Consider the following 24,790-nt stretch of genomic DNA (forward strand, 5'->3'; position numbering starts at 1 on the left):
CTGTGTGACATAGTCAACGGGACTAAATAATGTAGAGCAGGACTTGATTTTATCCATTGGGAATTGTTTGGATTATAAAAAAGTGGCCTCTATATGACAAGTTGTTAGTGGGGAAAAGTAAGAGTGATTCGTGACATCATCCAAAAAGGAAAAGTGTTTCAGAGGCGGAGCAAGTTGTTACATTTTGATAAAAGATAACAAAGACAAACTGTATTTTCTTTTTTTAAATAATGTGGATCAATGAATCATAATAAATAGGGACAATTTGGATTTCATATCGACTTTCAAAGGTTTTTTACCATGTTTTCATTCCAGAGTCGAAAAAGATGAAACAACAGCAATTTAATTATTGCATACTTGTTCTTAATAGTGACTCTCCCAGTTACTCAAAGTGGGTGTATTGCATTTCTCCACTCCTTAGGAGAAAAACCATAACAAACGTGGCTCTGATGAGGAGGAGGGCATGGCCGGGCCGTGAGGGTGCACAGCCAGTGCGGAGTCAATTAATCAGCGGGAGAGAGAGATAAAGGGGAGCCGGAGATGCCAGTTCGAGGGAGAGAGAGACACATGTGACCGCACTGTGTGTGTGTGTGTGTGTGTGTTTATGCTTTATGTTGTTTTAAGTTCAGTTATGTCATTAAAGTTATGTTGACTTTCCTGCCGGTTCCCACCTCCTCCTTGCCCATCTTGAACACGTTACATTGGTGCCGAAACCAGGAAGGAGGAGGGATGAGCTGTCGTGGAGTCCTCGCCACTGCCGTCCGCCAGGGGAGGAGCCGCGGCCGTCTGCCGGGGGACAGAGGAGTTGCTTCTGGCCGCCGGGAGTCGGAAGAACTGCTGCCATCCGGCAAGAAGGGGAGGAGCCATTCCATCTGCCATGGGTCGGAGGACTCGCTGCCATCACCCGGGGAGGAGTGGCTGTCGTCGGTCTGAGGGCGGAGGAGTGGCTGAGGACCAGGCGACGGTGTGTCTGGGGACCGGCGAGCAAGTTTTTCTCTCTCTCTCTCCTCTTTCTCTCTCTCTCTTTGTTTCTCCTGCTCACCCTTTCCCTCTCACCTCTCCTTCCCTGCGTCTTTCCCCAGGTTCTCAGGGTTGTGCTTCCCTTACTGGCGGAACGGCCGTAAGGGAAGCATCTACTCTCCAGAGATGGGGGGGGGGGGGTTAGTAGGCCAGTCTGGATGGTGCCCCGGCCTGAATTGGGCGGGGGAGGAGTGTGACAAGGAGGAGGGAGTGGCCAGGTCGTGAGGGTGCATGGCCGGCAATGAGTCAATTAATCAGCGGGAGTGAGAGATAAAGGGGAGGCAGAGACACCAGTTCGAGGGAGAAAGAGACACACGCAGCAACGCTCTGTGTATGTGTGTGTTTGTTTTAAGTTCAGTTACGTCATTAAAGTTATGTTAACTGTCCTGCCGGTTCCTGCCTCCTCCATGCCCATCCTGAACCCGTTTCAGACTGATGCACAGTAGCCTCATCGTGTACTCCATCACAATTTTCAAAGTGCAGCTGTGTTTCGATGGGAGTTTTTGGCTAATGTCACGTTATTAACAAACAACAGACTATTGTTCTCTGGGTGTGGAATCTCACTTGGAAGGTGTGCGCCCCCTCACTAAAACTATTAACTACGATATTTGTCTTTGTCAGCATGATAGGCAAAGTGCAACATTTGTGCTGTCACATCCTATGAGACTAATGTTAAAGGAATAGAGCACCCAAAAATTACAATTCTGTCATTATTTACTCACCCTCATAGAGTTCCAAACATGTATTACTTTTTTTAATCCATGGAACACAAAAGATGCAAAGTAATCTTTTTACTTTCTTTGTATGAAAAAAAAAAAGGTGTTCATTTTTGAGGGAACTGTCCTTTTAAAGGAATATTCCGGGTTCAGTATAAGTTAAGCTCAATCGACAGCATTTGTGGCATAATGTTGATTACCACAAAAGTTAATTTCGAGTCGTCCCTCCTTTTCTTTAAAACAAGCAAAAATCAAGGTCACAGTGAGGCACTTACAATGGAAGTGAATGGGGCCAATTTTTGGAGGGTTTCAAGGCAGAAATGTGAAGCTTATAATTTTATAAAATGACAAAATAATTCTTCTGTTAAACATTTTTATTATTTGAGCTGCAATGTTGTTTAAATCGTCGTTTTTGCAGGATTATGGCGTTATGTCGTCATGACAACAAAGTTGTAAAATTAGATAAAACTTTACACAGAAAAGGTTAGTAAGCGATTATATCATTCTTAAATCGTGTTAACACAAATTTTTAAAAAAAATTTTTTACATCTTATGGCTATACTTTTGAAAGAGTGTGTATTTTAACATTTACAAATTCAAAAAGGGAAAGCAGCTCTATTGAAAATACTAAACCAGAACACTTGAGATCAACTTAATACATTTATGTTTGACAAGAAAACAATTATATTGCGTAAAGTCCAAGTGATATCCAACACAGTCATCAAAAAATGATATGATCACATTGCAATGAAATGCTCAAATGGATTCAGACTACTAATTGGATGGTGTTCACTCAACATGATTTTTACTGCATGCATTTAAATTATTTAAAGTGAGTTAATGCAACTCATGGTCTCAAATGTATTTCATTGTGTGTAATCCATCTTTGTTCACTTAATCTAACTATGTTGGGACTATGAATAATTTGTGTCGCATCAATGCATTGCTAAAACCGGGCAGGGGATTTCCACTTTCCATTTTGCATGGGACTGGATTGGGAGAGTACATTTTAAAATGAAGTGTTTATTTTAATGTATTTCTATGCAAGATAAAAAACAAGTAGGAGACTTGTTAGCATTTAATGTTCTGTTATGTCAGGATTTACTTCTAAAGAAAAACAGCATGTATTTGGTTCACAGGAAGGTAAGGCAGAAAGACTGTATATTAATAATTTACATTAAAAAAACTTAATAAAGACCTGTCTTTTATATTTGTCTGCAAATGTCTAATTTGATTCAGTCAGCTGGTGAGTCTTATGAGAATAGAGAGTTTCAAGGTATTTTCAAGAGCAATGGATCTCAACGGATTTCACTGGATCTGCTAAACAACAACAAGTGTATACACAGATGAGCCTAAAGATTATGACCACCTGCCTAATATGCTGTTGGTCCTCCACGTACCGCCAAAACAGCTACCGACCCGCTGAGGCATAGACTCTACAAGACCTCTGAAGGTGTCCTGTTGTATCTGGCACCAAGACATTAGCAGCAGATCCTTCAAGTCCTGTAAGTTGTGAGGTGGAGCCGCCGTGGATTGGACTTGTTGGTCAATGCTCAATCGGATTGAGATCTGGGGAATTTGGAGGCCAGTGCAACACCTTGAACTCTTCATCATGTTCCTCAAACCATTCCCAAACAATGTGTGCAGTGTAGCAGGGTGCATTATCCTGCTGAAAGAGGCCACAGCCATCAAGGAATACCATTACCATGAAGGGGTGTACCTGGGCTGCAATGATGTTTAGATAGGTGGCACATGTCAAAGTGAAGTCCACATGAATAGCTGGACCCAGGGTTTACCAGCAGAACATTGCCCAGAGCATCACACTCCCTCCACCGGCTTGTCATCTTCCCAAAGTGCATCCTGGTGCCATCACTTCCCCAGGTAAACAGTGCACATGTATACTGCCGTCCACATGTGTAGAAGAAAACGGGACTCATCGGACCAGGCGACCTTCTTCCACTGCTCCAAGGTCCAGTTCTGACGCTCATGTGCCCTTTGTAGGCACTTTCGATGGTGGACAAGGGTCATCATGGGCACTTTGATAGGGCTGCGGCTATGCAGTCCCATATGCAGCAGGTGTGTTGTGACATATTCCTCTCGCAACCATCATTAAAATTTTCTGTGACTTGTGCCACAGTAGACCTTCTATCGGTTTGGACCAGATTTGCCAGTTTGTCCCTCCTTGACCACTGTCAGTAGGTACTCACCACTGCTGAGCGGGAGCACTCCACAAGCCTTGCTGTTTCAGAGATGCTCTGACCCAGTCGTCTGGCCATAACAGTTTGGCCCTTGTCAAAGTCACTCAGGTCTTTACTCCTGCCCATTTCTCCTGCATTCAACTTGTTGGCTACGAGAACCGATTGTTAGCTTACAATCTAATCTACCCAAACCTTGACATGTGGCCTTGTTAGGTGATGATCAGCATTATTCTCTTCACGTGTGAGTGGTCATAATGTTTTGGCTCATCAGTGTCCATGTGTAATATTCACATATGTCAACAACAACAACAACAAACACTCCACATACTTGTTGCTATATTCATCTTACACTATTATAAGCAACACAAGTATAATTCTTAAATAATAGTACATATGCGGTTTATGACCTCATATAGCCTACATTTAGAGGCCTAAATGGAATATTTGTGCTTAAAATAAATAAGTATTGGCCACACCACGCATATCTAAATATTTAAAAGTGATTCAAATATACTTTCTCCTAAACAAACATTAGCCTACAAGTCTGAAGTTTTTGGGAGATTCATTCAGCACTATTTTTTTATTATTTATTGACTAAAACAATACAAACCAACCCTATCTTATATTTGAGCTTCTCCAAAGTAGTCACCCTTTGTCAAGATTCCAGCTCAGCACACTCTGGGCTTTGTCTCAAAATACTTCTTCAGCTCATGAAGTGATACACATCATATATTGTTTGTTAATATTACTAATGAAAGTAATCAAGGGTTACCCAGCTTGCACACCAGCCCTCCACTGCTAACTTGTGTATGTGTGTGTAGGGACCGTCCCATTCTCATTTTTTGTGTTTCTTCTTGACTCTTCAGACTCCAGCACTACTCTACTGGCATTGTGCATTGCTCTCCACGCATGAAGGTAGGGTTCTTCTCTAATGCATTACAAACTCAAATCAGATACTGATACATGTAGATTTATTTCTTGTTGATTTATTGTGATGAAAGTGGTTCTCTCTCCTAAACTCTAAAAGTATTATTGCGCAGACAGTCTTGTGTTAAGTGAGCGTTTCCTCTGTTTTTAGGAACAATGTGAAATGTATTATTTTCAACAACAACAACAACAAAAAATGATTTTCTCAAAGCAATGAAAACAAAGAATGTGTTGTTGTAGCGCGTGACCGCAGGATACTTTTAGCGTTAATTTCACAATCAGACGATAATTATGCGTTATTATGAAGAACTTATCTTAGATCGATGATCATACGCGTCCTTTGAGTTTGTTTGTATATATAACACTGCATAAGTATACTATTTGTCGTGATCGATATCTTCCACGTGGTGAGGAATCATACCACGCGGCTTAAGTGTTTAAGCCACATTATGAATCATTGGCTAACAAATAAAACATATTTAAGAACTTATGAGTTATGTGTGAACATGTGGAGTTACAGATAAGTTTGGCTACCAAGAAGATCCACTGGGTCAAGTTAAACGACCACATGGTTTACAAGTGTTAAGTTAGCGCCAGTCATTGTTTCTAAAGCATCGTACGCAATGACGTCAGCATACTGATTTATTTATTACTTTGTATTAAGAGAAGCTCAGATTGTCTGTAGTTGGTTATTTCAATGAGACTAGTCCCTAAAAGTATTTTGCCACTTCAAGGTTTTTGTTCAGCCACCAGAAAGAATAAGAAGGAAATTCTGTCATTATTTGCCCACGTTCATGTCGTTCCAAACATGAACGAATCTTCAGGCGCCAGAAACGCCATAAAAGCAGTCCATAAGCGCACTATTTTTCAAGTCTTCAGAAGCAATACGATAGATTTATGCGACAAACAGCCCGAACATGAGGGCAAGAAAAAAAATGTGTGATATGTTTCTTTAAGCCACACTTAAAAAAAAAAGAAAAAAAAAAAGGCATTGCATCATAGAAAATTTCAAAGTAGGTGACATCTGCATACACATTAATTTGCAGTGTCTATTAAGCATATCAAACATTTTGTGGTAGTCATTGCAAACCTAGAAGTACCAGGGGACTTTTAAATTGTGTCATTCAGGCCTGGAAAGGTCATGCTAAAAATCATATCATGAAAGTTATAGTGAAAGTAAATTTTCCTTGTTTGCTCTGCTGTGAAATATTTTGTTGGCTAGATATTGTTTTTGCTGGTGCTTGTGAAGAGCAAAACTTGCTTGCAAGCCAGCGTGAAACATCATTCTGTCTCTTAAGGGCTTTAATAGAGAGATTTATATACTGATCAGTGTAATTAATTAAATATATTGGAACCTGACATACAAATGGAAATCCCTCCTGGCTATGCCAACAAAAGGATTTTACAAAATTATTATCCAGTAATGGAAAAGTTGCAAAAAAAAAAAAAAATCGAAATTCATTTATCAATATGAGTGGGAACCCTTCAGAGATCTGATTGCTAAGTTTTCATCACAGTTGTGTCTTCTGTGGCGTTAATGGGTCATATTTTTGGAGTTTCCACTGTGGTATTGTTTATCCTTGTGCTTTGGATATCATCTTATGGACTGCAGATGAGATTCATGTGAGCTTTATTATGAACCCAGATAGCTCTCAGGCAAATGTTCTTATTTTTAACTCCGAAGCATGTGCTGTGCATGAGAACTACAGCCACATGCTCTCATTATTGAAGTCAAAACCTATAGATTGGTATCACAAGTGGTATTGCATCTGACTGTGCAAGGAACCTCCCTTTTTGTTCCACATTATAAATCGTTTATCAGCCATTCACTTGTGTATTTGACTGCAATTATAATCAAAAAACTAAACTGGTTGTAGTACCTCGATGTTTGTAAAGTCAACATGAAATCAGAATGAACCCTGTTTACTTTCTCAGTACATGTATTTGGTCTAACTGTGCGCAATTAATTAGTTCACATTATTCCAAAATAAACAAATGTTTGTCTTCGTAATCTTAATTTAAAATGTAATAACTTGCTCCGCCTCTGAAACGACTTTCTTTTTTTGATGACATCACCAAGGTTGCAAGTTTAACTGCCCCCCCACCCCCAACACCTATGTAACATCCACTTTTATACGATCAAATAAATTCCTGATAGGGATGCACCAATGCCACTTTTTCTCTTCCGATCTGATTCCGATATCGGACATCTCAGTATCGGCCGATACCGATCTCAAGCCGATACCAGTGTTGTTTTTTTTGCATAATCAGTTTAGAATATCTTTACATTATTGTGTGGAACTAATTGGGAGTACTCTTTAATATGTAAAGAAACACAAACCTCTAACTACACAATATAAATGTATAGCTTATTAAGAAACACTTTTTTATTAACTAGTATACTGGATAATGTAGCAGCAAAATTAACAGTAATTCCAGTCTTCAAGCCTTCAGTAGGAAAGAAACCAGTTTTTTAATTTTGCCTTTTTTTTTTCTTTTTCTTTTTTAATGTTTCAACTTGTATCTGGACTTTAAAGGATTCAGATCTCTTTTTTGTTCAATTTAGCTGTAAGACATCAGTCCACTTTTTATTCACACAGTTATTTTTTGGAACCCGGACCGATACCCGATCTGTCTAAAAGCTTCAGTATCGGAGCCGATACCGATCCAGGTATCGGATCGGTGAATCCCTAATTCCTGAAGGGTAAAAATAAAGTCCTACTCTGAAATCACGTCACCTTACAGAAGTAAAATGGGTTGCGATTGGAAATGGCATTTCTTGTCAACTTTAAAGCAAAATAAGGGCTGGAACATTTTTCACAAATATGCAGACATATTGGAATGTTTACTGCAATCCAGTTTTGGTTCGGGTACAATGGCAGAGAGACAAACTCTTAATGCCTTACTAGCTTTCATGAACATTTCAGAGAGGTTGAGAAAAGCAGGCAAATGAAATGCTCTTATTCTGCAGCTAATATTGAGGCACTTGTCTTTGAACGATGTTCAGTTGTTAAAACAGGCTTGGCATCCAGCTTTGTGCCTCGGAGCATTTTTTTTTTCTCCCATTTTCTACCCAATTTGGAATGCCCAATTCCCAATGCACTCTAAGTCCTCGTGGTGGCGTAGTGACTCGCCTCAATCCGGGTGGCAAAGGACGAATCTCAGTTGCCTCCGCATCTGAGACCGTCAGTCCGCGCATCTTATAACGTGGCTTGTTGAGTGCGTTACCATGGAGACATAGCGCATGTAGAGGGTTCACGCTATTCTCTGTGGCATCCACGCACAACTCACCACGTGCCCCACTGAGAGCAAGATCCACATTATAGCGACCACGAGGAGATTACCCAATGTGACTCTACCCACCCTAGCAACCGGGCCAATTTGTTTGTTTAGGAGACCTGGCTGGAGTCACTCAGCATGCCCTGGATTCAAACTCGCAACTCCAGGGGTGGTAGTCAGCATCAATACTCTGAGCTGAGCTACCCAGACCCTCGCCTCGGAGCATTTTGAGTCAGGGAATATAAATGTAACCATGGCCTGCTGTTCTTCTATGACAACACAAAACTCCTTACAGAAGAGGTTTTATGGAAATATGTCCACAGGTTTCTCTGTATTAGAATACGTGCATTGTTCGGGCGCAGGTGGAGTGGCGCAGCTCAAAAAATGTTTTTGTTTGAAATTAGGTCTATTCATGGTGCTCATGGTAATGAATGAAATTCATTTAGGTCTCTGTATTACTGTGGACCCTGTTCATTCTTTTTGATGTTACATATTACTTTCTCCTATCCCAGCTTAATATGCAGTTGTCTATAAATAAATCATTCGCAGATTAATTTACCATAAAATCATAAGCACTGACTCTGTGGCTCTGTCAAAACAAACTGCTGTTTGTTCAATTGTTATGACCAGCCCAACACAAAAAAATGGGCTCAACCAATGGCGTTAGTTTGGGGCGGGACTATCTTTTTTTTTTTTGTCCAATGGCAGTATTCAGGAAAGCTGTTTGAACACATTCATTATCTTTGCAATTTTGTTTGGTTATGCTAGTGGTGCAGAAATTACACACTTCAGCTTTAAGATACTGTGTCAAAATTTTACATTAAGAGCAATAATTGCCCCCTGCATTTGATTTTCAGGCATTTTTTTCTAAATGCATAAAAATATACTGTCAAATCAAATATTTCAATTTTATAAATTAACAAGTTCTTAATATGAACAGTTAGTGTGATAATATATTACCCCCTAGCCATAAAATTAAATCAGCATCAAATAATTTGTGATAACGTGTGTAACTTTGCTTAGAATAGAAATTTAAAGAGAAATTTTAAATACTCCATTCCTCCGTCATTATTGCTTAGTGATTTTTGCGTAGCGTCCCGTCTGCAGATGTTGCTTAAAGTCCCTATTATTTTGTTTCCATTCCACATCTGAAAACTCCTTTAAGGACAACTCTCAAAATCACATCACCTTACAGACAGGAATAAAATCCCTTTATTGTCACTCAACCATATACACAAGTGCAACAGTGGGTGAAAGGCTTGGGTGCAGTTCCACGCAGCATAGCAGTATGACAATTACAATAAACATCTGATTTACACATAAAACAGTTTAGACATCTTGTTACACAACACAATATAAACCTAATAATATACAATATACAGTATACACAAAATAAGAAGACTGTATACAATAAAAATACACTGTACCCCCCCTACCCCCATGTAATCAGTGGAAATAAATATGAAGTGTTGTGTTGACATTCAGCTGTCGGTTTATAGTCAGTTGCCAGTGTGTTATTAAGAGAAGTATAAAATGTGAGTCCAGTCTGAGGCTAATAAAGTGCAGTGCTGATATATGTATCGTGAGCGATCAAGAGTTCAAAAGTCTGATTGCTTGGGGGAAGAAGCTGTCATGAAGTCGGCTGGTGCGGGTCCTGATGCTGCGATACCGCCTGCCTGATGGTAGCAGTGATAGCAGCCCATGGCTCGGGTGGCTGGAGTCTCTGTTGATCCTCCGAGCTTTTTTCACATACCGCCTGGTATATATGTCCTGGAGGGAGGGAAGCTCACCTCCGATGATGTGTCTGACAGTTCGCACCACCCTTTGTAGGGCTTTGCGGTTGAAGGCGGTGCTGTTGCCATACCAAGCAGTGATGCAGCCTGTCAGGATGCTCTCTACAGTGCTGGTGTAGAACCGTGTGAGGATGTGGTGGTTCATTCCACTTCCTCAGCTGTCTCAGTGATGTGGACGGGCCATGTGAGTTCCTCAGTGATGTGGACACCCAGGAACTTGAAGCTGCTGACTCTCTCCACCAGTGCTCCATTGATGGTGATGGGACTGTGTTCTCTGTCTCTTCTCCTGAAGTCCACCATAAGCTCCTTGGTCTTACTGACATTGAGGGAGAGGTTGTGCTCCTGACACCAGTGTGTCAGAGTGTGCACCTCCTCTCTGTAGGCTGTTTCATCATTGTCAGTGATCAGACCTACCACTGTCGTATCATCAGCGAACTTAATGATAGCATTGGAGCTATGTGTTGCCACACAGTCATGTGTGTACAGGGAATACAGTAGTGGGCTGAGAACACAGCCCTGCGGGGCTCCAGTGTTGAGGGTCAGTGATGGGATGTTGCTGCCTATTCTAACCACCTGGCGTCTGCTTGACAGGAAGTCCTGGATCCAACTGCACAGCGAGCTGTTTAAGCCCAGAGCCTGGAGTTTCACATCAAGCTTGGAGGGCACTATGGTGTTGAATGCTGAGCTGTAGTCTACAAACAGCATTCTCACATATGTGTTCCTTTTTTCCAGGTGGGAGAGAGCAGTGTAGTAGTGTAGATGCAATGGAGCGATTGTTGCGGTAAGTAAACTGCAGTGAGCCAGTGAGGCAGGCAGCACTGAGCAGATGTAATCTCTGATTAGCCTCTCAAAGCATTTGCTGATGATGGGGGTCAGAGCAACAGGACGCCAGTCATTTAAGCAAGTGATTTTGAGTTGCTTTGGTACAGGCACAATGATGGATGTTTTATAGCATGTGGGGACCACAGACAAGGAGAGGGAAAGGTTGAAAATGTCCATTAAAACACCAGCCAGTTGGTTCACGCACGCTCTGATGACGTGGCCCGGAATGCCGTCTGGACCCGCGGCTTTACGGATATTCACCCGTTGGAAGGATCGGGTTACGTCCGCTACAGAGACGGAGAATGAACTAACCTCTGTAGCTTTGGCCGCGAGAGCTCAATCTTGTCTCTGTACTGGCTTTTGGCTGCTCTGATAATTTTGCAGCGGGCATAACTGGCTTGTTTATGCTCCTCCGCATTCCTGGAATTAAAAGCGCATTAAGTGCTGCACGAACATTGCTATTAATCCACGGTTTCTGGTAAGGGCAGATCCGTATTTTTTTGGTCAGCACTACATCTATGCACTTCCTGATGAAACACGTAACTGTATAAGCGTAGATCTCGATGTCGTTATCAGAGGCGGACCGGAACATCTCCCAGTCCACGTGATCAAAACAGTCCTGTAGCATAGAATATGATTGGTCTGACCAGCACTGGATCATTCTGAGGGCGGGTGCTTCCTGTTTCAGTTTCTGCCTGTAAGCGTGAGCGTGTCTGACTTTTGAGCAGATGAAGGAAATTCGGGACTGTGGTGCCTGCTCCCGGGTCCTAGTGTCTGCCGAATACAATCTCTGTCAGTGGCAATTATACAGAGGTGCGACCTTTCTGTTTTTTTCTCTGCGAAATGCGTGACCAGGTGTGACTTATATTCAGGTGCGACTTTATTTCCGGAAAAATGGCATATCATAAATATTAAACTGCTAATAATTTTAGCATGGCACTTTAATACCGTGATACCATAATACCGTGGTAATTTTTGTGAAGGTTATCGTACCATGAACATTTCATACCGTTACACCCCTAGTGCCATTAGTGGTGAAGAAATTAATGTCAGCAACTGTAAAAGGGGTCTGTGGTGAGGTGAGCCCTTTTTGGCTCGCTGTGCCCTTATTATAGAAATCTGTTCCAAACTTGTTCTCGAACGTACCAGGGATGTTCTCAGGTTACAGGCTATGCTAGGTTTGCTAGGACAGACTATTTTGAGCCACCAAAGGACCTTTTGCAAGCTGAGTCCCAGGAAGTAATATCAGAGAACAGTCTGGGAAACTGGCCAAGGTGGTGTTCAGGATCTGGGAGGCGTGTCAAATCGGGTGTCTGAGTGATTGTAGGTGGCTGTGATTAATTTGTGCCATTTGGCGGTGACAGTGTGTGCCCTGGCTCATGTACACTGCAGAAATGAAAGGTTTGGAAAGGCTGAGAGGTTTTTGAATGACTCCCTCATATTTGGGTTAGGGTTAGGTGGTCTGGAAGTGACTGTACATTGTAAATCAGAGAAGATAATGATATTGGATTGAAAAAGTATTATTGCATTGCTTGCTCTGTAGCACGTAGGATATTTCGGCAAGGTGATTAAGGCTTTTCTTGTGAAAGTCATCTAAACGTAATGTAAATAAAGACTCTGTTGTCATTAAAACATTTTAGAGTTCCAGCTGTAAAATCTGACTATAACCTACAGTAAGCTCTAAGTGTAATCACTTAGAATAATTGTATATATTATTTATAATACATATATTACATTATATTATAATAATGTAATGTAATATACAGTCACTGATACTTTATTAGGAACACCTGTACACCTGCTTATTCATGCGATTTATCTAATCAGCCAATCGTGTGGTAGCAGTGCAATGCATAAAATCATTCAGATACAGGTCAGGAGCTTTAGTTTATGTTCACATCAACCATCAGGATGGGGAAAAAATGTGATCTCAGTGTTTTCGACAGTGGGACGATTGTTGGTGCCAGATGGGCTGTTTTGAGTATTTCTGTAACTGCTGATCTCCTGGGATTTTCACGCACAACAGTCTCTAGAGTTTACTCCGAATGGTGCCAAAAACAAAAAACATCCAATGAGTGGCAGTTCTGCTGATGGAAACGCCTTGTTGATGAGAAAGACTGGCCAGACTGGTTTGAGTTGACAGAAAGTCTGCAGTAACTCAGATAACCGCTCTATACAATTTTAGTAAGCAGAATAGCATCTCAGAATGCAAAACACTTTGAACCATGAGGCGGATGGGCTACAACAGCAGAAGACCATGTCAGGCACTTTATTAGGACCATAGTGTTCCTAATAAAGTGCTCAGTGAGTGTATTGTAATATGACCTTTATAATTAGTTTAATTAAATTAAATGATTAGTTTTGGTTTTTGGCCCAGTGTGTCTTGAATGTTTGGTTTCAGCCAAAATATTTCAGTTTGATGCATCACTAGTTTAAGCTATCTTGATATTGACAAGGTTTACAATTACATGCACAAAAATATTCCTATATTAGTCAATTTTGTCATTTTCCGATTTATATAAGTGTCTTGAAACGGCATTTACCTCATTGCACCCGATTAATGTTCCGGTTACTAAAAAAAACAGATTGGCATACAGTACTGTGCAAAAGTTTTAGGCACTTGTGAAAAATGTTGCATAGTGAGGATGTCTTCAAAAATAATGCCATAAATAGTTTTCATTTATCACTTAATGTCATACAAGTCCAGTAAACATAAAAAAGCTAAATCAATATTAAGTGTGACCACCTTTGCTTTAAAACAGCCCCAATTCTCCTAGGTACACCTGGACACAGTTTTTCTTTGTTGTTGGCAGATAGGATGTTGCAGGCTTCTTGGAGAATTCGCCACAGTTCTTCTATCTATTTAGACTGTCTCAACTGCTTCTGTCTCTTCATTTAATCCCAGACTGACTCAATGTTCAGTGGGGGGCTTTGTGGGGGCCATGACATCTGTTGCAGGGCTCCCTGTTCTTCTATTCTAATCTTTTCTATTTGCAAAAGTAATGTTTGGGAGTCTAACATTTATATTTCCTATTGACACACTAAAGCTGAAGATATAAATAACCATCTTAAGACAAATGCTTTTGTGAAACATCTTGTGCCTAAGACTTTTGCACAGTACTGTATTTCTGTATTAATCAGAATTTTGCATTGACCACTAGAAGTCATTGTTTCTCAGAAGTTCTCATAAATAAGTTCTCTCACCTTTCTGTTCACTTCAATCCATCTTTAACTCACAAAATAAACTCTCTCTTATTAATAGAGCTGCGTATTGCCAATTTTTTTCACGATAAGAAACACACAGTGACACATACATTATGATTCAATAAGTTGCAAGCCATCATGTTATAATCTAGCTGCAGCAAGCGCACGTGCTTGAGGGATGAGCGTCCCCGCGACCGAGTATGCATCAGCCGGGTGCAGTTTCAGTCTCCCCCCCACCCCACCCACCCCATAGATCGGGACATTCACGCAACTCATAGAAGTTGACCGCACAGAGAAATGACCCTTTCGGAGTTTGTAGTTATTTACATGACCTGCTTCCTTATTATTTGAACTTTAATAAAGCTATAATGCATTAAATATAACTGCATTAAAGATGTAACGCCGGGGTGTTTCTTTTAAAGGCGCTGGACACGCAAGTTTTGCTTCAGCGGAGCAGCAGCAGCTCCAGCTCCACTTATTCCAAAACGAGAGTGCTTCTGTATTGACTTATTTTGTATTTTTGCATTATAATTCCTCATACTTTGCAATCTACATCACCTGAAGCTGTTTGGAAAGTTTAGAGTGCGTCTGGACTGAGATGTGTAATTCTTCCTCTCCTCAATCAGGCGCAAGCTGAAGTGCTGCTCTCGCGCCATCATTAGTTTCATATATCTTATATTACGTTAAACGACTGTTCGACAACGAACATTTTTGTCGACAATTTTTTATTGTTGACGTTGTCGATAATGTAGACTAATCGTTTCATCCCTAGTTTGAATGACTCAAGCAAGCTCAGAAAATGTGTTTTATTTGACTGCTGAAAGCATGCTTTTTTGGAAGAGGCTGATGATGCTTCAGTATGTGGGTTTCTTCATCTTACTGGCTTCCTTCAGTTTAAACAGTCAAGTATGGATTTGAAGTGTGACGTAATGTAAACGAGTGAAATCTTAAGAAGTCATGGAAAAAGGGGGCCTGGGTAGCTCAGCAAGTATTGATGCTGACTACCACCCCTGGAGTCATGAGTTTGAATCCAGGGTGTGTTGAGTGACTCCAGCCAGGCCTCCTAAGCAACCAAATTGGCCCGGTTGGTAGGGAGGGTAGAGTCACATGGGGTAACCTCCTCGTGGTCGCAATTAGTGGTTCTTGCTCTCAATGGGGTGCGTGGTAAGTTGTGCGTGGATCGCGGAGAGTAGCATGAGCCTCCACATGCTGTGAGTCTCCACGGTGTCATGCACAACGAGTCACATGATAAGATGCGCAGATTGACGGTCTCAGAAGCGGAGGCAACTGAGACTTGTCCTCCGACACCCGGATTGAGGTGAGTAACTGCGCCACCACGAGGACCTACTAAGTAGTGGGAATTGGGCATCCCAAATTGGGAGAAAAGGGGATAAAAAAATTAATAAAATGAAGAAGTCATGGAAAAGTCATGGAAATATTTTCGTCTAGCTTAATAACAGCATAGTGCAAATATCGCGAAGGTCATGGGTTTGATCTCCAGGGAACAAAATTTATTATTTAGTAATGCATTCAAACGATTTTTCCATTGATCAATGATGGAAAAAAAATGACCTGCACAGGTGTGCTCTGTCATGCATACATAATTACTTAATCTTCTTTTAAATCAGTATAATGACTAGATTCAGTGGAAATCCAGCGAGTGGTACAGGTACAGCTGGAGGAGTGTATGAGTTCTGGAGTTCATAAAAATTCTCGTAACTTTTCTCTTTTTTTGTGTTTGTATGTTCTCAAAGGATTGCAAAATAAATCAATATGTAATATTCAGTATATATTTCTTGAGCGAAATTAATTTTGCAGTTGCTTAATCTGTGTATATTTCTATGTAAGCCTTGAGATTTACGTAGCTTGCACATTGATTGGTTCTCTATGGCCGTGGATTCGCTGTTACTCTAGCTCAAGAAATACATTTTTATTATTTCTGGAACTCAATACTTTTAATAAAGGGTCATATGAGATATAATCAAAATTGGCTAACTGCAAATACATTTGGAAATGAGTCCCAAATGAAAAGATTTGTTTGAAGAATGTGTTTGTTTTGGTGCTGCCAGAATGTCAATAAAGAGGATTATATAGTTTAACATAATTTAATATCAACAGAAGTTTATACACTAGCTTAATATTTAGACCTAGAGATCTTTTGAAATTTATAGTGGCCCTAAAAAGTATTTGGCCACTTAAGCTACACAAATGCCATTGCATTAACAAATGCCAGCTGGTTTAAAGTCATTGCAAAAATGGCGTAGAAAAGTTAGTTTATTTTGTTATTAATGCAATGACCCTCATACATTTTTAAGTGTGGCATAAATGTTTGAATATGTTTATGGGCCATGACTTGACTGTGTTATTGTGTTTACAATGGAATATGTGTTACTGAAAGTGGTCGTTTTCCATGTGATTGTAATTTCAGATTTAATGCCAGATTCTGAAACAAAACAGTGACAAATCCACCGACTGACACAATGACTGCAGTGAATGCACCACGAGACCGGTAAATGAGTGTATGACTCTCCTCACGTGAGATACTCAGTGGTGAAACTATGTGTGGATAACGTTACGTGTCTTTTAGGTACAACGCCGTATGGATCATATTCTTCATTCTTGGGCTGGGAACTCTGCTGCCATGGAATTTTTTCATGACCGCTACAGTGGTAACGATCCTCTCATTGTGTGTCCTGATGACATAAAAGCAATAAGTTTGATTAAAGACTGAATTACAGATGAGTGTCTTTAAAAAGCGAGAACTGCTTCTACATCTCTGTCCTCTTATTGTCTGCAGTACTTTACGAGTCGTTTGAAGAACCCTCACATGAATGGAGAACACAATCAAACAGCCAATGGGACGGTGGTGATCGAGGGCGACACACGTAATGTCCTAGAGTCCAAGTTCAATAATGTGATGACCCTCTGTGCCATGGTACCACTGCTGATATTCACCTGCCTCAACTCATTCATTCACCAGAGGTGAGACGAGCTTCAGGATGTGTGGTAAACACTGAAACTGCATATGTATTAGGGATAGATACATGCAAATATTAGGTCTGCCAGAGTTCAGAAAATGATGGAGAAAGACCTTATTTTTTTATTGTATAAATCAATCCAAATGGAACTTTTAACAAAAGCAAAGTCATTTACTTATTACATACAAGTATTATTGAAACTCAACTAGTATGAAATGCAATGCATGAGCAAAACATTATTATGATGATGATGATTTATTATTATTGAGAAGACCTTTGGTGGACTTTTGCAGCCTAGTAGCAAAAATCTTTGTTAGATATTAATTTTATAAATATTAGTTTATAAATTATACTGCATATTCATTTATACATTTTAATGTATTATCTTATGCATAAATGATTAAAACATATTTTGTAGACTAATGACAAATACTTTTACGTGAATTTCTTAAAAAAAAGGTAATTATTAGTATATTTATTAATATGATAAGTTATTAATATTTAGTATAAATAACATTATATGTAACAATAGTAATAATAATAATATTTGTATGAATAAAATGATATGACACATTTATAACACATATATAACACATTTTTCATTAGTATAACTGGATGTAATACACAATTAATTTAGTAGAATATCACATACTATATTTATATTTGTAGTATATTTAGTATTAATTATATTTAAAATTAATGATATAATAAACTTATTTTGTATTCATTTATAAATTACATATACATATATACATTTTACTGTATTGTCTTGACCTGTGCATAAATCATTGAAACTAATTTTGTGGACAAATATAAATGTGCTTTTCTGTGAATTTCTTAAAAAACAAAAAGGTAAATGTATTATTAGTATATTATATTAATATGATAAGTTATTCATATTTAGTATAAAATAATATTATATATAATAATAATAATAATAATTGATGAATAAAATAATATATAAAGTTTTATAGTTTTATTGGTTTAAATGGATGTAATACACAATTAGTTTAGTAGAATTGTCTTGACTGCATAAATGATTGAAACAAATTTTATAGACAAATTTTAATGTGCTTATGTGAATTTCTTGAACAAAAAAGGTAATTATTAGTATATTATATTAATATATCTATTAATAATATTAGGTATTAATATTTAGTATATTAAGTATAAATAATATAATATTAATAATAATAATAATAATAACTGTTTATAGTATTTGTGGTATTAAAGGATGTATTAAACATTTTAGAATATTATTTATTAATATTTATTATTTAATAATGATGTAATAAACTTATTTTGCATTGATTTATAAATATTAATGTATAAATTATATATACATTTATACATTCTAATGTATTGTCTTGACTTATGCATAAACAATTTAAACTAATTTTGTAGACAAATATAAATGTGATTTTATGTGAATTTCTTGAACAAAAAAGGTAATTAATATGATATTATATTAATATATCTATTAATATTATTATGTATTAATATTTAGTATATTAAGTATAAATAATATTGTATTTAATAACTTATTGGATTTTTGGTATTAAAGGATGTAATAAACATTTAGTAGAATATCACATAGTATAATATTTAGTATATTTAGATGCCCAAACCAGATGATCTTTGATTTGGCCTGCCTTTACGTATATGACAAGAGTTGGGAAAAAATTAAATATAAAAAACAAATGCTATTGATGCAGCTTTTCATTGCATTAATTTAGCAGATTACAGTTCTTTTTTATATATAAGGAAATCATAAAGAGAAGAACCAAGGCAACTTTCATATTTTAACATAATACAGTTTGCAGGGCCTGATTTGGTGAGGGATTGCGGGTATTGCACACAATTTTAATCATTCCTGCAAGTTCCATGTCCATATTACGGGAAATTCCCGCACACTTTTATTCCCTTTACAGTGCAGCTGCGAATTAATAAACCAATAGATACAGATGAACACATCAAATCAATAAACTTGTTTTTGTATCAAACTGTAATTCCAGAAGATGTGCGAGTAAATCCGCTCTGTCTCTCACTTTCTCTCTCGTGCAGCTGTCAGCAGTGTCAGAAGTGTGAGCGCGTGCAGTGAGGAAGCACTTTGTCGCATAGTTACTGAACTTAAGATGTTAATAAAACCTGTTAATTCCACCCGCAAATGCCGTTATACTGCGTCTCCATAAGCGAGCGATAAAACTATATCGTTCCTGTTTATAATCAACAAAACTGTTAACATTGCACGTGTGTGATGTTGGACCATATATAGTATTTTCGCTGAACATTGTTTGTTTTGTGACGTCCGTTGTGCAGATGTTACCGAGTTAGTTGCGGATGCTCGCACCATAAATGCACACAGATGGTCACTCCGCTTCTCACGCTCTGCATCAGTTCGATGTCGTGCTCACGCGCTAAAATGATCAAATTCTACAATGTAGTTAATAGTGATATTAACAAAAATAATATCTGGATATGTTTAACACCCTTTATGTTAAATAAAACGTTATTAATGATAGGCCTGCCACAATCATTTTACAGAACATTAACCACTTTTTAACCATCTCGACTAATGTTTATTTTTTATATATATATATATATATATATATATATATATATATATATATATATATATATATACACTATATTGCCAAAAGTATTTGCTCACCCATCCAAATAATTGAATTCAGGTGTTCCAATCACTTCCATGGCCACAGGTGTATAAAATGAAGCACCTAGGCATGCAGACTGCTTCTACAAACATTTGTGAAAGAATGGGCCGCTCTCAGGAGCTCAGTGAATTCCAGCGTGGTAATGTGATAGGATGCCACCTGTGCAACAAGTCCAGTCGTGAAATTTCCTCGCTACTAAATATTCCACAGTCAACTGTCAGTGGTATTATAACAAAGTGGAAGCGATTGGGAATGACAGCAACTCAGCCACGAAGTGGTAGGCCATGTAAAATGACAGAGCGGGGTCAGCGGATGCTGAGGCGCATAGTGCGCAGAGGTCGCCAACTTCCTGCAGAGTCAATCGGTACAGACCTCCAAAGTTCATGTGGCCTTCAGATTAGCTCAAGAACAGTGCGTAGAGAGCTTCATGGAATGGGTTTCCATGGCCGAGCAGCTGCATCCAAGCCATACATCACCAAGTGCGTCGGATGCAGTGGTGTAAAGCACGCTGCCACTGGACTCTAGAGCAGTGGAGACGCGTTCTCTGGAGTGACAAATCACGCTTCTCCATCTGGCAATCTGATGGATGAGTCTGGGTTTGGCGGTTGCCAGGAGAACGGTACTTGTCTGACTGCATTGTGCCAACTGTGAAGTTTGATGGAGGGGGGATTATGGTGTGGGGTTGTTTTTCAGGAGCTGGGCTTGGCCCCTTAGTTCCAGTGAAAGGAACTCTGAATGCTTCAGCATAAAGAGATTTTGGACAATTCCATGCTCCCAACTTTGTGGGACAGTTTGGGGATGGCCCCTTCCTGTTCCAACATGACTGCGCACCAGTGCACAAAGCAAGGTCCATAAAGACATGGATGAGCGAGTTTGGTGTGGAAGAACTTGACTGGCCTGCACAGAGTCCTGACCTCAACCCGATAGAGCACCTTTGGGATGAATTAGAGTGAAGACTGCGAGCCAGGCCTTCTCGTCCAACATCAGTGTCTGACCTCACAAATGCGCTTCTGGAAGAATGGTCAAAAATTCCCATAAACACACTCCTAAACCTTGTGGAAAGCCTTCCCAGAAAAGTTGAAGCTGTTATAGCTGCAAAGGGTGGGCCGACGTCATATTAAACCCTATGGATTAAGAATGGGATGTCACTTAAATTCATATGCGTCTAAAGGCAGGTGAGCGAATACTTTTGGCAATATAGTGTATATATATATATATATATATATTTTTAAATTGGCATGCAGGAGTTGGTAAGTTTTTTTTTTTTATAAGCTCCTATAAGAAATGCTGTCATCTCGGTTCATTAGTTTAGTAGGCTATGTTGATTTAATAGCCCAAATATTTGGAAATATGTAAATGAGAAAAAAAGTTTTGCTTCAGTAACAATGCACATCATACAGTTTAGAGATCATGCAATTTTGTAATTATTGAAACACGACATTTCAAATGTAATTAATTGTTTAAATTAAAATATTTGACAGAGGATGACAGATTCATTTTATAAGGTTAGAAAAAAATGATCTTTGTAAAGGTAAAAAATGCCCCCCCATATGAGCCGTGTAAGGGGGGATCCCCCCCCCCACCTCAGATTTAGTATTAATAATTTTTAACAATAATGATATAATAATAAACTAATTTAGTATTTTTTTTTAATAATAGTATTACTATTCAGTATTAGTATTAATGCATATAATAACCATTTATTTAATTTAGTAGAAAATCACATACTATAATTAGTATATTTAGTATTATTAATATATTATAATAATAAAACAATATTTATTATTCATTATTATTAGTAGTATTAATGGAAATAATACAGATTTAATTAATTTAGTAGAATATCACACACTATGTAGAATATCTCAGCAGAAATGTCTTTCCCACTTTTATGCTATATTATACCTTCTCATATGTGTGTATATATAATATATATATTAGGTGTATTGTATTACTTTGTGAGAATGTTTGTTTAAATTAAAGGTGAGGATTACCAGGAATTACCCTGAAAGCTCAAAACAGCCATTTCTGGAAAGTTCTGTTATGTTATTTTCTACTTCTCTGTCTCTCAGGATTCCTCAGAAGTTGAGGATCTCGGGCAGTCTCTCTGTCATTCTCGTACTGTTTCTCATCACAGCAGTGTTGGTAAAGGTAGAGATGGCTCCCCTGCCATTCTTTGCTTTCACCATGATCAAAATCATCTGCATCAACTGTGAGTACCCGCTCCAGGCCTTTCCATCATCTTCAGTTACATCATGTTTATTCCAGGGGTCTTTGACTATACTCATGTTAGCTTCAGGGGTCTTCTCTGTACTGGTTCTCTCCTCTGGGTCGAGGAACACAGTTATGTTTGTGAGCTGAAGATGGCTTGAGTCCACAGACAGCCTTTGATGCTTATGTTTAGTTTTGAAAATCAAACTGGGAAGAGTACTACTTGAAAGAGAAGATCTTAGGGGAGTAAACACTTAGAAATGTTTCATGAAGTCCTATGTTGTCACAACCACTTCTCGAGAAATCTTTGTGTATCTTGTCTCTATGTGCGTTTATCTCGGACCTTAACCATAAATTTCTTCTTTCTCTCCTTCCCTTTCTGTAGCGTTTGGTGCAGTTCTTCAGGGAAGTCTGTTTGGTCTGGCTGGTCTGCTCCCAGCGTCCTACACCACACCCATCATGAGCGGTCAAGGGTTTGCTGGAACGTTTGCGGCCTTCTCCATGATCTGTGCACTTGCTAGTATGTATTGCACACTTAGCAGTTCCAAACAATAGACTCATACTCACAAAACACCCTGTGCTCCTCACTTATAATTTGCTTTCAGACGCCAGTCATGAACTTTCTCTTTTCCAGCGGGCTCTGCGTTACAGGACAGCGCCTTCGGCTACTTCATCACAGCCTGTGTTGTTATTCTCCTGGCCATCGTTTCATACCTCGCCCTGCCCAGAATGGTATGACATAATCTCTCAGATTAGTTAATACAATTTAGATGTGATTCAATGCCTTTATTGTGTTAAATCTCTGTGTTTTTATGTGTACTTTTTGAGAACTGGAACACTTTGTTCTGCAGGAGTTTTTCCAGTTTTACTCTGAAAGCAATGGCTCAGTGCCCGTCACAGATGAGGAAAACAATATGGACTTGCTGAAATCTGGTAATTCCCAAGTTGTCAAAAGTTAATTCCTATTTCAGTCCTAAACCAGGGCTCTACACTTTTCTCACTTAGTATTTTTGTCTTGCTTTCCAGTAAAAATATAGAAATATCCTTAAACAAGAAACATTTACTTGAGAAGCAAATGACACAAAATAGGAAGTCCTATTTTCAGAGAAATCTAGCAAAGTATAGTGAGGTTTATGCTTAAATTAATATAACGGGTTCAATATAAGTTACGCTCAATCGACAGCATTTGTGGCATAATGTTGATTACCAAAAAAATTTATTTTGACTTGCCCTTCCTTTACTTTAAAAAAAAAATCTGGGTTACATTGAGACACTTACAATGGAAGTGAATCTGTAAACGTTAAAATACCGTTTCAAAAGTATAGCCACAAGACGTAAACAATATGCATGTTGACATAATTTTAGTGTGATACAATCACTTACTAACCTTTTCTGTGTAAAGTTATAGCCAATATTACAACTTGGTTGCAAGGATGACGTAACAAAAAAAAATAAAACGATGATTTAAACAACTTAAGAGCTCAAAAATTACTCACGTTTTATCAGAAGTATTAAAGTAAGTGTTTTTTAATCAAATTATAAGCTTCACATTTCTGCCTTTTAAACCCTCCACAAATTTGCCCCATTTACTTCCATTGTAAGTGCCTTACTGTAACCAAATTTTTTGCCCTTTTTTCATTTATTTTTTATTTTAATCCGCTTTTCTCCCCAATTTGGCATGCCCAATTCCCACTAATTAGTAGGTCCTCGTGGTGGCACGGTTACTCACCTCAATCCGGGTGGTGGAGGACAAGTCTCAGTTGCATCTGCTTCTGAGACCGTCAATCCGCGCATCTTATCACATGGCTCGTCGTGCATGACACCGTGGAGACTCGCAGCATGTGGAGGCTCATGCTACTCTCCACGATCCACGCACAACTTACCACGTGCCCCATTGAGAGCGAGAACCATTAATCATGACCACGAGGAGGTTACCCCATGTGACTCTACCCTTCCTAGCAACCGGGCCAATTTGGTTGCTTAGAAGCCTGGCTGGAGTCACTCAACACACCCTGGATTCGAACTTACGACTCCAGGCGTGGTAGTCAGCATCAATACTCGCTGAGCTACCCAGGCCCCTTGCAAAAACTTTTAACACAACAATGTGTCTGCTTATTTGCATGTTTTTAATTAACACCACTGTGTGCAAATGTAAAAAAGTGGGGCAGGTGACCTCCCATTTAAAACTCATGAAACATAATACCATAGAAATGAAAATGACTAATCCATTAAAGTGTATGCAAGCTACGTTTCACACTGCGATTGGCTGATTTTGTTATTTTCCATCCAAAACGGATAAAGCATGCAAAAGTTCGCTACCATGTATCACGTTGCAAAATGCTGAATCCTACTTTGGCGAAGGCATAGCTCATGAATATTAATCAGGTCATACAGATGTTGCTTTGTAAACGTCCATGAACATCCAGTCAAGTAACCTGATTAATATTCATGAGCCAAGCCATTATAATAGTTGGATTCATTAATTAACTCGCTCCAACACTAGTGCCTCTAATTGAAAATATTTAAAAAATATTCAGTTCCAGAGTATTTGTGTCGTATGTAATTCAAAATTTACAACATGTTCAATGTTTATTTAATTTTTGCCTTGTAGAAAGTGCAGCAGAGAAGAGAGCAGTCGTCAGTCTGACTGATGAAGATATCAGTCCCACAGTGTCAGTTTTTGCCATCTTTAAACAGGTACCAGCTCCAGCCAACCTAATATCTGCCATTCCCAAGAACTGACTTCATACATCCACTAAAAATCACATTGACACCAGTTGATTAAAAGTCATTCCAAAAATGGTTCAGAGATGTGATGTTAGTTCTGAGAAAAAGCTCTAGCAGCATTTGTTCACAGATGACACTTGCTTTAATATTATTATTTTGTCTAATGCAAAGACATTCAGACATTTTTAAGTGTGGCTTAAGGGTCCAAATACTTTTTAAAGCCACTGTATTTCTTACCCA

The 24,790-nt window shown here is 38.8% G+C and overlaps 1 protein-coding gene across 2 annotated transcripts in view; it reads left to right on the top strand.

Moving 5' to 3' along the window:
* Positions 1-1,332: 1,332 nt before the first annotated feature.
* LOC127411951 (equilibrative nucleoside transporter 1-like) overlaps positions 1,333-24,790 on the top strand; it is a 30,772-nt gene continuing 7,314 nt past the window's right edge. Inside the window, exons 1-10 of one of the 2 annotated variants that reach the window (XM_051647913.1) lie at positions 1,333-1,351; positions 4,801-4,849; positions 16,388-16,468; positions 16,547-16,628; positions 16,757-16,941; positions 21,685-21,824; positions 22,209-22,343; positions 22,458-22,555; positions 22,675-22,756; positions 24,435-24,520. In XM_051647913.1, coding sequence (XP_051503873.1) covers positions 16,440-16,468; positions 16,547-16,628; positions 16,757-16,941; positions 21,685-21,824; positions 22,209-22,343; positions 22,458-22,555; positions 22,675-22,756; positions 24,435-24,520 — 837 coding nt within the window. In that variant the 5' untranslated portion in view covers positions 1,333-1,351; positions 4,801-4,849; positions 16,388-16,439. Of the gene's footprint in view, positions 1,352-4,722; positions 4,850-16,387; positions 16,469-16,546; positions 16,629-16,756; positions 16,942-21,684; positions 21,825-22,208; positions 22,344-22,457; positions 22,556-22,674; positions 22,757-24,434; positions 24,521-24,790 lie in introns of those variants that run through there. The other variant, XM_051647912.1, reaches the window with a different exon arrangement.

This window comes from Myxocyprinus asiaticus, chromosome 21, assembly GCF_019703515.2.
Source record: "Myxocyprinus asiaticus isolate MX2 ecotype Aquarium Trade chromosome 21, UBuf_Myxa_2, whole genome shotgun sequence".
NCBI classification, from domain to species: domain Eukaryota; kingdom Metazoa; phylum Chordata; class Actinopteri; order Cypriniformes; family Catostomidae; genus Myxocyprinus; species Myxocyprinus asiaticus.